Source organism: Elephantulus edwardii, unplaced genomic scaffold (assembly GCF_000299155.1).
Source record: "Elephantulus edwardii isolate Elephantulus edwardi_28Jun2011 unplaced genomic scaffold, EleEdw1.0 scaffold00056, whole genome shotgun sequence".
Taxonomy (NCBI): Eukaryota; Metazoa; Chordata; class Mammalia; order Macroscelidea; family Macroscelididae; genus Elephantulus; species Elephantulus edwardii.
The window spans coordinates 6,067,345-6,082,180 of record NW_006399806.1 but is presented as its reverse complement, the minus strand read 5'-3'; the positions used below and the strand labels follow the sequence as shown (position 1 = coordinate 6,082,180).

The 14,836-nt window shown below is 34.8% G+C and overlaps 1 protein-coding gene across 1 annotated transcript in view; it reads left to right on the top strand.

The window, feature by feature from the left end:
• DYNC2H1 (dynein, cytoplasmic 2, heavy chain 1) overlaps positions 1–14,836 on the top strand; it is a 440,751-nt gene that overhangs the window by 234,216 nt on the left and 191,699 nt on the right. The window contains exons 60-65 of the mRNA XM_006887344.1: positions 970–1,096; positions 2,935–3,076; positions 8,059–8,168; positions 10,883–10,903; positions 12,338–12,436; positions 14,700–14,823. Coding sequence (XP_006887406.1) covers positions 970–1,096; positions 2,935–3,076; positions 8,059–8,168; positions 10,883–10,903; positions 12,338–12,436; positions 14,700–14,823 — 623 coding nt within the window. The remainder of the gene's footprint in view (positions 1–969; positions 1,097–2,934; positions 3,077–8,058; positions 8,169–10,882; positions 10,904–12,337; positions 12,437–14,699; positions 14,824–14,836) is intronic.

Below are 14,836 nucleotides of genomic sequence, written 5' to 3'. Positions count from 1 at the left end.
TTTATGTGAGGAGGAAGAGGGAAATTAATCTATAAAATATACTCTAAAGTACGTAGAACTTAGTGTCAGATTAACCTGTTTGTGAATTTTTGTTCCTCTATTGAAATCACCTCCTGGACTGTTTATTGCCTCTGAAAATATGTTTGGAATTATTTTAGATAATTAATATGTATTTGTATGATGAATGACTAAATGATTATATAATACCTTTATTCTAATAATAAAATAGCAATCTATTTTTAGAGAAAATTAAATTTAGGAAAAGCAATTTAACTGACTAAAGGCTTTAAGGAGAGATTGATTAAAATGTTCTATATATTTGAGGGGGATTTTGAAATATTATTTATAATCTTGATAGATGGTGTTTGAGGAAATTAAATCGAGAGATGAGGTAGGAAAGTATAGATGTTTTTTGAAGATATTCTATCATTTTGATAGAAGGGTATGATAAATAGAGAAAAGAACATTTTCTGAAAATATATAAAAATTTTCAGATGTTGATATACAGTTTTATTGGAATAGTATAAAGTAAAATTAGAAAGGTAGATCACTGCTATGGGAGAATCTTGAATGTCATATCACAAAGTTTCTTCTTAATATCGCAGAGCAAGGAGGCCCTGTTAATTTTTTTTTTCCAAAGTGTGTTGTTATGTGCCATCAAGTCAGAACCAACTAATACCTGAACCGCTAGCAAGTTTTTATATGGTAAATGGCACAGGAGGGAGATTGCCCATTTTTCTCCTGTGGAACATCTGGTACATCTAAACCTGTACTTTTGGGTTGGGCAGTACAACTCCTTACCACTATTTTAAACATATGAATTTGATGTAAATGTCTCAGCTACTAATGAAGTATTGTACACCATCAGTAATTAAATCTTACACAAAAATTCACTTTATTACTAGAGATGACTTTATTGGATCTTTTCTGAATCTTTTTACTTTTAATGGCATTTCAATGCTTCTTCAGGTTTCAGAGCAGGACTTCAGAAGCTGCCAAACTTGAAGCTGAAGTAAGCAAAGCACAAGAAACAATTAAAGCTGCAGAAGTCTTAATTAATCAGCTTGATAGAGAACACAAAAGATGGAATGCACAGGTCTGTTTGAGATGTCGTGAAAGTAAGATCTTAAAATCTAGAAAATAATTTATTTGTTTAAAATGGACAAGGTAGGAAATAATATCCTTTAACTTCCTCCTGACTCAGAATTAAAACAACTATAAAGTGGATGAATTTTTAGGCCCAATATCTTTGTAATGATAGCTATTAGGCAAAGCAACTTAATTATATTTTTAATTTTATAAAACTTTTAAGGAAAGTCAAAGAAAAATGTGTTGGTGGAAAATTTGAGCTCTGTTACAAAATTTTTTGTTTTTTTGTTTTGGCCTTCACTAGGACATGAATTTTGCTAGAACATGAATTTTGGAGTTTGATACTGTTAGTTGTTCATTTCTTTCATTACAGTGACTATGGAAATACTGTATCTCTTTTTTTTTTTTTTTTTTGGAAATACTGTATCTCTTTTACCTTCTCCTAGACTTTTTTTTTCTTCAGCAAGGTAGAGTCCTTTATTTACCACATCCTCCTCATCTGCTCAACCAGTAAAATGTAAATTGTCTTCAGTAATCCCATTCTCATGTCTTTTGCTGTAACTGTTTTATCTCACAGTTTTTAAATGATACCGATGATTGCCTATGTTATAATAATTACTAATGTGTTTATATTTCTAGGGCTGTAAATTCATATTTACTACTAAATTTTAGATGTTTGCATTTTTATGTTTTTCAGAAACTAATGTATTTAATTTATTTCTTTTTCCCATCCCAAATCTCCTTTATTTCCTATCACTTTAAGTGTCTTTCTTACTAGAATCAAACTGAAAATGTAGGGTTTTCTTAGAATTTTTCTTATTTTCACATTTTTTTGCAAATACCTATGATATATTTCTTTGCGAATAATATTTTGTTTTGTTTGCTGAGAAGGTTTACAGAGAAGTTTAAGTTCCCATTAAAAAATTTCTACACGAGTTGTTCATTGTCAATAGTTTTATACTTTCTAATAGGTGAATATTCTATTTTTTCTATATTATTTCTATTTTATCTTTTATTTTCAGTGTCAACACTTTAGTTCTTCACTTAGATTTTTCTAATTTGAATCTCTTATCTCTCTTTTTTAATTACTTTTCTTGTTTCTGTAAGATCCAATGTGTGTATACCACTCATAGCTGCTTAAACTACTTTGAGCAGCTCATAATAGCCAAAAGTTGAAAAAAAGTTTCTTTGCATTATGAGTAAAACCTTTCTAAATCTCTCCCCAATCAATTCTATTTTTTTTTAAATTTTCTATTTTATTTTATTTTATTGTTTTTTATGTGTGTACTGTCAAATTGGATCTGGCTGGTACAGGAGGAGAGTGCCCCTCCTTCTCCAGCAGAGCATCTAGTGGATTCGAACCAAGTACCTCTGAGATTGCAGTGCACCTTTTTGCCACTAGGCCACCAGAGTTCCCTTCAATTCTATTCTTTACTGTTTCTATATATTTTCTCATTTTGCTCGATATTGTACACTGAAAACATTAACTTTTTGCTGACTACTCATGTTTTTCTTTGTTTTGTGCTTTTACTTATGCTTTCTGTGTCGTTTAAATCTTATTTTACAAAACAGTATACAAGTTATATCACTTAACTGTGAGGTAGATGGAAGTTATGCTTCCATTACAGTCATTTCGAATTCCTAATGACTTAAAATGTGCAAATATGGTAGGATTTATACATTTTCAATTTTCAACGATTTCTAAAATCTTGGTTATTGCATTCAACTTGTATTACTTAAACAAACAAGTTATCCCCCCCCACACACAGTCAAAATTAATTTATGAGGCTGTTTATTATTTTCTGTGTTATTATGTATTCATGTACGTCCCTGCTTTCTTTTCAGGTTGCTGAGATAACTGAAGAAGTAGTTACTCTTCCCAAAAGAGCTCAACTAGCTGCTGCATTTATTACATACCTGTCTGCTGCTCCAGAGGGTGTGAGAAAAACCTGCTTGGAGGAATGGACCAGATCAGCTGGCCTTGACAGTTTGTATTTATATTTGAATTTTAAATTTCAATGCACTGAAAATGTATCTTTTTTCTTTAAAATTTTTTGTTGTGATTTTAACAAAAGTTTTCAGAAAGCTTCAGCATTCATTTATTCATTGATACCCACTTTTCACTTCCTCTTTCCTCTTTTTCTCTCAGTTGAGTTTGTAATACACTTCTTGCTACAGATTGTTGATTGTAATACATATAAACCTTATCATATATTCCTTTTGAACAGCCATTTCCTTCATTTGGTCCAGTGCAATGTTTATTATATATCCACACTTTGCCTGTTCTCCTCTCACCTGAGTCCAGTATTTGTCCTTTTATAACTGAGATATTTCACTCAGCATAATGTCTTACAGACTTATCCATGTTGTGTAGTGTTTTATAAGTTCATTGCTTCTTCAGTGCTGTATAATATTCCATTGTTCAGCTTTACCACATTTTTTTTTCTGTGCACTCATTTGTTAATTAGCAATTGGGATTCAGTGCAGCTATAACCATGAGTATACGTCCATCTGTTTATGTCACAGGTCTGGTTTATTTAGGGTACGTTCCCAGTAGTAGGATAGCTGTATCAAATGGCATTTGTATTTCCAACTTTTTGAGAAAGTGTCAGATCACCTTCCATGTCAAATGGTTTTTTCTTTACCAGCATTCCCACTGTACATTCCCACCAGCAGTGAATAAGAGCTCTAATCTCTCCACATCCTCACCAGCATTTGTTGTTTGCAAGTGTTATTTGCTGCCGTGTTCAAATTGTCTTATAGATTGTATTTTGTTGGTGTTTTTGCCTGAGTTTGGTATCAGGGATATGTTTGCTTTATAGAATAAATGTGGGAATATTCCTTTTTCCCCCCCTATACTCTGAAATATTTTATGTCTAATTGGTGACAGTTCTTCTCTGAATGGTAAAATTTGCTAGTAATACTGTCAGGTTCAGGGCTTTTGTTTTGTTTTTTTTTAGGGCTTTTGTTTTAAAAGTTTTTTATGTCTTGTTCAATTTCTTTTGTTAGGGGGCTGTTCAAGTGTTCTACTTTAGTCTGTGTCAATTTGGGTGGCTTGTGAGTTTCAAAGTATTTGTCCTTTTTCTCTAGGTTTTGCTATAGTTTTTCATAAAACTCCATTATTATCCTTTTTATTTCAATTACTTCTGTTGTGACATTGCCTCTTTGTTGCTCATTTAGATTGTGTCTTTTCTTTGTTTTCTTTTTTTTAGCTTTTCTAGTGATTTGTTGGTTTTATTGGCCTTTACAAAAAACCAGCTCCTTCTCTTGTACATAGTTTCAGTTGTTTTTCTGTTTTCTATTCCATTTATTTTTGCCTTAATTTTTATTATTATTGAAAGACAAGATTGGGTTTTTTTTTGTTTTTTCCCCCCATAGTTGTAAGGTTTATTAGGAAAATAGGTAAGAGAGTAGGGGAAGCAGAGAATATTACACAATGCAAGTCTAGGTTTAGTCAGCAGTCTCAAGTCAGATTAATAAGACGTGATTTCTCCTTTAGCGGATATAAGGTTTTTATGCTGTCATTTTGTTGGGTTCTCTTTGGTGGTGTTGTTACTTTGATCCATTAACTTTTTGTGCCAATTCTATTGGAAGGACTTGCTGTTAGTATTTCTTGCAGCTTTGGTCTTGTTTTCACAAATCCCTTAGTTTCTGCTTTTCTGAGAATATTTTGATCTCTCTGTCATATTTGATTGTTACTTTTGCTCTGTACAGTATCCTTGATTGATAGTTGTATTCTTGGATTTTATGATATATGTCATTCCACTGTCTGCTTGCTCGCATGGTTTTTGCTGAGAAACTGACACTTAATCTTCTTTGCACCTCTTTATAGGTACTCTTTGTTTTCACCTCGCTGTTTTTAGAATTCTCTTTGTTTTTTGCAAGCTTGACTATCTTATGCCTTGGTGTTTTTCTGTTAAAGTCTATTCTATTTGGGGCTCATTCAACTTCTTGGATTTATTTTCTCTCATTCTCATGATACCTGGAAAGTTTACTTTTAGTGACATTTACACCCATTTTTTCTTGTGTATCTTTATATGCTTCTTACTATTCTGTAATTCCAGTTATGTTACTCCTATTGAGGGTGTCACAGATTATTCTTAGACTTTCTTCATTTTCCTTACTTTTTGATTCTGTTTTTTCTCTAGCAGACCAGTGCTAACAGCCTTGTCTTCTTTCTCACTGATTCTGTGCTCCATCAGTCTCAACACCAATCTTACTGCTTTACTGGGCCCAAAATCTGATGTGATAGCCCACAGATCACAAAGAACTATGTTGTGGAAATGAAAAAGGTGATAATACAGATTAATAACAGAATACTGTCAAGATAGCTTCCAAAATGCACATACAGGCACCTTAGCCTTGAGCCTTAGAGCTGGTATGTCTGTCTAGTTGCTGGCTTGCTCATTTCAGTGGCAAGACTAGCCAATGCCCTTGTAGACTGTTGAGGCTGGTCAGTCCTCTTGTGAATGGTAGATAGCCAGTCGCCTTGTGAATAGGCTAACAAACCCCATTTCATATTTCCACCCATCTACATAGCAAAGTCATATAATGTCATGGAAAAGTTATATTGAAAGATAAACTCCACAGGCCACTCTTGGCTTCTCTAGCTATTAACATTCACATATGAATAATTAATTTCTTTTTCCAATATACAATAGCTCTATTAATGAAAGTGACCATGCCAGCAGTGAGAGGAAGACACATCTTCTTATACCATTGAACAAGCAGCAAGAGAATGTAGGACACCCTTCTTATGCCAGCTACACCTATGGCAGTAGCACCTATGGCCAACCTGGAGAGCTGACCTGAGATGGGACCTTGAGTAGAGGATAGCCAATATTGGCAGGACTGAAAACTTTGTTGGGAAACCAATCTTCATAATTCTCAACTTGAGACCACTGGCTATAAGCCCTGAGGCTTGAGGCTGAGGTGCCTGCATGCTCATTTTTGAAGCTGTCTTGATTTATATTCTGTTATTAATCTGGATTATAATCTTTTGACTCCGTCAATATGGTTCTTTGTGTTCTATGAGCTATCTCATTGGATTTTGGATCTAGCAAAGTACTTATGTTGTTGAGATAAGTAGAAAGACGTGTGAGGGACATGTACATGTCTGACTTCAGGGAAATTGGTTTGGTGTTATTGCAGCTGTGGATGGTGACAGTTTTCCTTTGTGCAGTTGATAATAGTCAGATATGGTCATCCTCACATATCTCTTGCTCCTTTTACACTGCCCCTCCAACAAGATGACAACTTCTGAGATGCAGCTCCTAATATTCTGGACTGCTGTTTTTCTAGAGTTTATGTCTTATTAGTTTTATCTGCATTGTCTTGAATTATTTTTTTTATGTTCCTCTTGGCTTTTGCTTATTGTTGTGTATGATAGAGTTGGAAGTGACCTATAGTTGACCCATGCGTGGGTTTTCAGAGGCAGTTAATCATGTAGGAAGATATTGTTCATCTTTCTCCTGTGGAGCAGCTGGTAGCCTTGAACCAGATGCCTTTGGGATTACAGGGCAACTTCTTGCCACTAAGCCACCAGAGCTCCTGCAAACCTTTGTGTTTTTCTTTCACCCATTGAAAGTACTAGACCATTGTTATTTTCAATTCTTTGACAGAAAGTTATATCCGACTTTGTGTTTTTAGGAAGTCCATTGATTCTATCTGTTAAGCATTTCTCTGAGTGCTATCTTGCTTTAGTTTTGTTTGGGGTGCAAGGTAGTTTCTTTCTTCTGTGTCATTGCTATAATAGTGTTTTTCTTGCCTGGGATCCTAGCAGGTCCTAAGTCTGGTGACCCTGTCTGAATTTGTCACTGCTGCAGAGAAAGAGGGGACAACTACCCTGTCTGAAGACCTCTGATCCCTAAGCTCTTAGGAAGACTTACCTCTGTTGGGAAGCTCAATACTCCAGGGCAGGGCAGGGAAACTCATCCTGCCTCTGGTCCATCCTCTCTGGCACTGTATCACAGTTCACTGCAGCAGGGAACCCACTGGGAAGTAAACTAGCTTTTCCCTGTCCAAGGGATGGCAGGAAAGTTTGCTGTGTGTGGTTGGGAAGCCCACATAGAGGAGAACTCACTCTGTTTTTCTGATTTCTTCCTCTCTGGTTCTGTTTCAAATTTCAGAATGGCTGGGGAGCCTGCCAGAAAGGGAAACTCACTCTTCCTCTGTTCTGGGACTGGCTGAAAAGTTCTCTATGGCTGTGGAACTCACTGGGAAGGGAACTTGCTCTGCCTCTGTCCTGGAGCATGCTGGAAATTACACTCCAGTGCTGAAGAGAATTCGCCCTGGGGTTTTTTTTTGCTTGGTTTTTTGTTTTGTTTTTGTTTTCTTTTTTTCCTTCTTCCTCCCTGATACTATAGCAAAGTTCACTGTGACTAGGAAGTCCCCTCTCCGTGTCCCCCCATCCCAAAAAGGGAATTTGCTTTGCCTCTATCCCAGGACTGGCTAGATAGTTTGCTTCACTTGGGGATTCCCCCCAGGAAGATAAACTTGCCAGTAGGAAAGTTTCCTGAAGTTGGGGAGCCAACCACGCAAAATCTTGTAAAATGAGATTTCAATATTTTAAATTTCTAGTGATTGTTTTAATATAATGATTTCTCTTCAGAATAGTTCTGTGAGACTAAGGCTAGTAAATTATTCTTTTATAGCACATGAATGTGGTTGAATTTTTTAATTAATGTTATTTTCACAGTAATTTCATGTCGTGAGATTTAGAAGCTTCATATTTCCTTAGGATATTAGCTATGGAACATTTTGTCTGTAGTGCTCTTTTTTTGTGTGTGTTTGTTTACTGCTTTCTTTTTGGTTTCATATGCTAAAGTGGGTATCAAGGATGTTCATAGGGCTATCTGTTTTATTATTTAATTTTTTTTGTTTTATGGTTGAAAATACATTTATTTCTTCCCCTTCAGAAAGCAAAAAATAATTGTAGTGAACTACTATTGATCATTTTTAACTTTTCAGAATTTGATCTGAGGAGATTTCTTTGTACTGAAAGTGAGCAGTTAATTTGGAAAAGTGAAGGGCTACCATCAGATGACCTCTCCTTAGAAAATGCTCTTGTTATCTTACAGGTAATTAATTTTTATTTACTTATTTGAAATGTTTTCTTTGGAAAATTACTAAAGGAATTTGTCTTCTTTTTCATTTCAGTGATTTTTACAGTTTTATTTTCTCACCTTAGTTACATTAAAAAAGTAGAAATCTTTTGCACATGAAATACCGACTTGTGATTCAGTTAGTGAACTTAAAATTTTACTTTAATAATTTAGGATGAAATTATTTTTATGATACCAAAATTATTCTGATATTTTAGGGTTAATTAAGGCATCAGATCCTTGGTGGTACAAAACTACAATTTTATATGTGATGCACTGCTACGTCAAGGTACACAGCCTTGGAAACTTTATGTGGCAGTTTACTCTGCTGTTATGGGGATGCTGTGAGTCAGAATCAATTCTATATGTTCAGTGAGTTTATGGCTAAGGAGCACTGGTCATACAGTTAGCTCTTGGCTGCTAACAGAAATTGTGAGAATTTTGAAGCTAGCAATTGCTCTGCAGGAGAAAGATATTGTCATCTGTTTCTATCAGATAACAGCCTTGCAAAATCTGAAGGACTTCTTCTTTGTCAAATAATGCCATTATCCATCACAATCAACTCATTATCAGTAGGCTTTGTGTTTTGTTTATATTTGTATATAGGCTGGCCTCAGATTTTGAATAAGATTATTTGCTAACTGTATTCATAAGAAATTATAGGTAAGTTTGAACAGGTGCATACTATACTTTTTAGTCTTACTGAAAGAAAAGGCTCAGAGCCTTTTCAGTATTTTAAAAACTGCCTGTTTAATAAACAAACATGACGGTGATAGAAAATTTGTTGTAACAGGTTTTGTTCAGTTATTTAAAAGTGATGGCAATTTTGCATAATGATAAAGGACAAGTGGGAATTGTGACTAAGTTGAACATTGCAAATTGGGAACTCTTTATATACAGGGAACATTTGTGGTACAGTGGTTAAGTTCTCAGGCTATAATGAATTTTATCATATGACATATGTGGAATTAAATATCTAAGTCTATTATAATTAGTCTTTGTCCTTCTGGGAAGTCTTCCTTGAGTAAAGATGGTTAGAAACAGTTTATAAGATATCTGATGTCCAAATTCTGCTCACAGTGCGAATTTGTCATGGCTGAAATCATCACACAACACCATTTGTCACTTCCAAGTTTAGGTATCTTGCTCAAACGCATTGAATGTCAGGTCTGAGGCAGTCAGCCAGTGCTGGACACAGAGGTTCAGTGACCAGTTGCAAAATAAGCACAAGCAGTGATCTGAGGAGTCGCAGAAGGCATAAACATCACTTTTATTCTGATTCTCGCGTAGACTAACATATCATAAGCTTTCAGGAATACAAACTGCTTCCAGCCGCCCTCCTACTTTCCCACCGAGAGTTCTTACAGTGCTTGGAACAAAGGTAGCTCTCTGTCACATCTTGTAACAGGTTGCTCAGTTGCACTCAATACAATTAGCAGGAACCTCTTCCCTCATTACATGTTGCACTTGCCCATTATACTTAAAACAATGATTCAGCACAGCACAACTGCACTTGCTGACTTGACTCCAGTCTGGCTAAAACCGCTTGTTGTATATAAAACACATTACAGGTTAGCACAAATCTGCCTGCCATGTGTCCACAACACATTGCAGTCCCTGCTAAGGTTTATTTTTTACTCATTAACAATGCTAAGAGGTTTTTAAAACTCTTTGTTCTCAAAAGATAATTTTCCAGATTCAAGGTCTGTAGTCGTTCAGTAATTTGTTGATACTAAGAAAAACTTTATGTTCAAAGTTATTCCTTTGTTGGTTTTATTAAGATGATTGAAATTTTCAAATTTGGATTAAGCTCAGTATTGAAATACATATACTGTTGGAGAGAAAAAAATAGTTAAATCATTATCTATCTTTCATAACGAGAATTTTATTACCAGAAACTTTATATGACTTTTCTCTCCTGAAGAATAAGGAGAAATATTGTCTGGAATTCTGACTGTATCCCTGGATTACATAAAACCTAAAAACCAAGCTCATAATTTTACAGTGTGCTTGAAACCTGAAAGCCATGATCATGAGTCAGGACTGTGACGACTTTTGTCGTGATGACTGTATTGGATCCTCAGAGCTCTGTGTATTTTACCTTGTGGTAAGAGAATAAATTAAGGGCACTGGGGGGGGGGGGACAAACAAACAAAACACAACAACAACCAAATCAAGCTCATAAATATTGATTTTTACTTTCACAAGTGTCCTTGGTTTAAGCTCAACTCATGTATCATGATTTAATTTGCTTAAAATTGCTTAGAAGCTTTCCTCAACTTTGCCTGTGACTCCCTGATCCACCCTGCAGCAGGTACACTTATTGATTATGAGCTTTGTTTCTTCATTAGATTTTAAATATTTGAGGGTAGTGGAATGTGCCTTACTAATCTTAATATGCCTCTTATGGTGCCTTTCCAATGTCATTATCCAACATATAGTAGATAAATCAGTGGATGTGCAACATTTTGACTCCTTAAGAGTTAAAAAATAGATTTTTACTACATTTAATCACAGAGCACAAAGATGAAAGGTACCTCAGAGATCATGTCTAAATTTCTCTGCATAGTGTAAATAAGGAAAATGTAAACTGGACGTACTCTTTGAAATTCTTAAGGATATTTTTGTGTGTTAAAAACATACCATTTTGAAACATTACCTTCTTTCTCTTTTCTTTTTAATGGCATCAGATCATTGGTTTGAAATCATGGGTAAGAACTTTTAAAAAAAGTAATAAATTATTATTATACAGAGTCTAGCAGATTTGTAAATGATTTCTATCAAGTACCAACATAAAATTATATTTAAAATCTATATGTAGTACATGATAAGTCTATTTATTAACAATATAGTTTTACTTTCATGAAAAGAAATAGTACATTTATATGATTGGACCATCATTGAAGTATTCAGAAAAGGAAATTTCATGAAAATTAGTTTGTGATGTACCTGTGGTTGGGAGCATTCCACTTTAACTACAGGAAATATAAGAAAGCATTGTCTGTGAAGAATTTTTTAAAAATTATGAAGCTGATTTAAAACAACAACAGTTTGTCGCCATGTGCTGGCAATTCTAAACAGTGTATGTTGGTGGCAAAATACTTCTGCCCCTGAGGTAGATGATCTCCTACTCCATCTTGATATGTCACTGAGATAACGTGAATATTCTTGTTAGATAAATTACCAGAGTTTACTCTACTCTGGTTTCCATGTTGTTTTATTCCAGTATCCCACAATTGCACTGCATTTTTCAAGTAATGATAAAAATTTAGTATAAGATCAATTATTGTTTTTATTTTACTAGGTGACAATGATTATTAGGTAATTTTTAAATTTATATCTGTATATACATGTAGAATTCACTTTAACCTTCTAAGTGACATTGTGTGTGTGTAGAGCATTCACATTAGTTTCTAACTTCCCATTGGCTTTAGAGTTTGATTAGTATAAGTGATTCTTTAATGGAGGGAGGTCTGGTGGTAAGGAGTTGCTCTCCCAACCTAAAGTAACACGGATGGTTTGATTCCACCAGCCCTATGGGAAAATAGATGGGCAGTCTCTTCTCCCGCTTCTGATTTACTGCTTCTGAAAATGCACTGAATAGTCAACGATTGGTCAGGTCTGACTCAGCGACAGCTAATGATTCTGTTGGTCATTATTAGACCTTAACATAAACCTATATAACTTAATATTCTAATATAATCCTTTTATAATATTAGACATGTACTTCTTTAGAAAAATTTATCTTAAAATAGAAACAATTTTGTCAGTCTTTTTATGGTTAGCTTGCATTTCTCTTGATAGCCTTCTATGCTTTATTCAGCCAAAAGAACCGCATTAAGGATTGTGTGTTTTTAAAACCAAAGAGAGAAATATAAATATCATTAATAAAAGACTAGAGCTCTTGCTCAGTATATTGTTGATACACATTTTCTGTGTCAATGCATGATAAATAGAATTATACTTCTTTTGTTGTGGTTGACTACGTAATTCCTGGACACTAAAATTTATTAATGTAGCTTCTGGTACTTGTGTGTTTTCCAAAGCTTGAGAGGAAAAATCAGTCAGAAATTCATGAATAATTTCTGAGAAATTATTTCTCATTTAATTGATAATATTATTCCTTTTTTTTCTCTCTTAATTAGAGTAGAGTATGCCCATTTCTTATAGATCCTTCTTCCCAAGCTACAGAATGGTTAAAGATGCATTTGAAAGACTCACGTTTAGAAGTTATTAATCAGCAGGTATGTAATACTTACAACCCTAAATAACCTATTTTTTAATTTTTTCTATTACTCTGATTTATTTACAAAGTTTTAATACATTGTTTTTCACAAAAGATCCTTCCCAATTCCTTCACTCCACCTACTCATCGAATTGTGCAACCCTATGATTAACACCCTCCCCCTCCCCCAATCCTCACCTCTCTATTTCCACCCTCCCCTCTGTCTTGGGTCCTCATACTCATTCTACAATAATGGTTTTATAGATAACCTATTACAATGACAAGAACTCTGTGTCTATAGTCATAAAACATGGATTCCAGATTGAGTTGTACAATTTAACTGAGTTGAGACCTAGAAAAAGAAATGATAATTCTCTAAACGTTTTTTCATTTGTGAAAAAGGGTAATATTTGTTTGCTTTCTTATATATGCTATATTCTTGGAATTAATAATGAATAATGTAATCAGTCAAGTTCCTACCCTCATGAAGATTAAAATAATGAGATTAGACAGACAACTGAATAAGCTTTTACATAAAATTATGATCAATAATACAAGTACTCAATGTTAGAGAAGGTTACTAACAGTCTGGAGCATTAGGAATCCTTTTGGCTACTAGCACACTACAGTTTGCTGTATTTCATCATTTTTTCCTGCAGCTCACCCGCAGCATGTTTAATATGTCTTTAGAATGGACAGGTTGGTGAATGAAATATGATTGTAATGATTTTGGTAGTAACTTTTTTCTGTCATTTACCTTGGTGAAGAAATTGTTATGGTTAGAAATTTTTAGAGGCAGGCCGATTACGATTACTTTTTAAAATTTTTTTTTAACATCTGAAGAGTATTTCACTTATTAAAACTCTTCAGGTATATTTAATTTACTTTTCAGGTGTTTGAAAAATCTATTTAAAACCTCACTATCTAAATTGTTAGATTGCAAATTAGATAATGTAAAATATTTTTTATATTACCTATTCCTTGCATTGTTGTTGCTGTTATTGTTGAGTACCATTGAGTCAGAACTGATCTGTAGCTGACACTCCAGTGGGTTTTCAGAGTTACTTAGTTTATCACACGGGAAGAGATTGCCCATTCTCCCATGGAGAAACCATGTGCCTTTGGGATTGCAGTGCAGTTTCTTACCACTAGGCCACTAGTGCTCACTATTCCTTGCATTGTTGTTGTTTTGTGCCACTGAGTCACCTGAGAATCATAGTGACTCTATGTACAGTAGCTCTGAACCCTGGCCTATACTCAGCCATTCTCACTGACTCCAAAATACCTAATCCCATTGCCCTAGTTTACTGTGTAAGTCCATTTCATCTGGGGTCTTCCTGTCCTGTGTTGTCCCACCACTCTTCTAAGCATGATGTCCTTCTCCAAGGACTGGTCCTTCCTGGCCAAGTGTCCAAAGTATGTGAGATGGAGCTTAAAAAATTCTTGCCTCCAAGCAGTAACTTGGTTTCATCCTCTCCAAGACAGACCTGTTTGTTCTCTTGGCAATCCATGCTGCTCCTTGGAGGCAAGGATTCTGAGGCTTCGTCTGACATACTTTGGGCATGTTGCAAGGAGGGACCAGTCCTTGGAGAGGGACATCATCATGCTTGGGAGGGTGGAGGGACAGTACACGAGAGGAAGACCCTCTTTGAGATGGATAGATTTAGTGACTGGAGTAATGAGGATAAGTGTGTCGGAGACAGTGAGACTGGCACAGGACAGAGCAGGGTTTAGGGCTATTGTACATAGGGTCACTTTGAGTCGCAGGCAACTTGATGGCACATAACAACAAAAACTATTGCTTATTGAATTATAAAACTTGTTTTTGTATTAATTTGAAATTAGAGTAGAAAGTTTTTTACAACCTCAGGTATTGTTTCTGTAGTAGGTATGTACTTAAATTGTCAAAATTACTTAATTCAAACAATTATTCCTCTTAAAGTATATATAACTACAAAAACCATGACGGTATCTTAATTTAGAGAGCTCCTGTGGCCTAGTGGCAAGAAGCTGTCCTTCAATCCCAAAGGCATGTGGTTTGAGGCCACCAGTTGCTCTGTGGGAGGATGGACAATCTCTTCTCTTGCAATTTACTGCCTCTGAGAACTGGTCATAGTGTCAGTTATGGGTCGGTTCCAACTCAAAGGTACACAACAAAAACAAGCATCTCAATTTAGAATTTGAAAATATTTATATGAACATGTTAATGTTTTTGTTTCTTATTGGTAAACCCTTTTGTAAAATATTTCAATAATATGGAAATTAACATACTTTTTTTTAAGGATGGCAACTTTATCACAGCTCTTGAATTGGCAGTACGTTTTGGGAAAACTCTTATCATACAAGAGATGGATGGTGTAGAACCTGTTCTTTATCCATTATTGAGACGAGATCTTGTTGCTCAAGGTAAATATTTGAT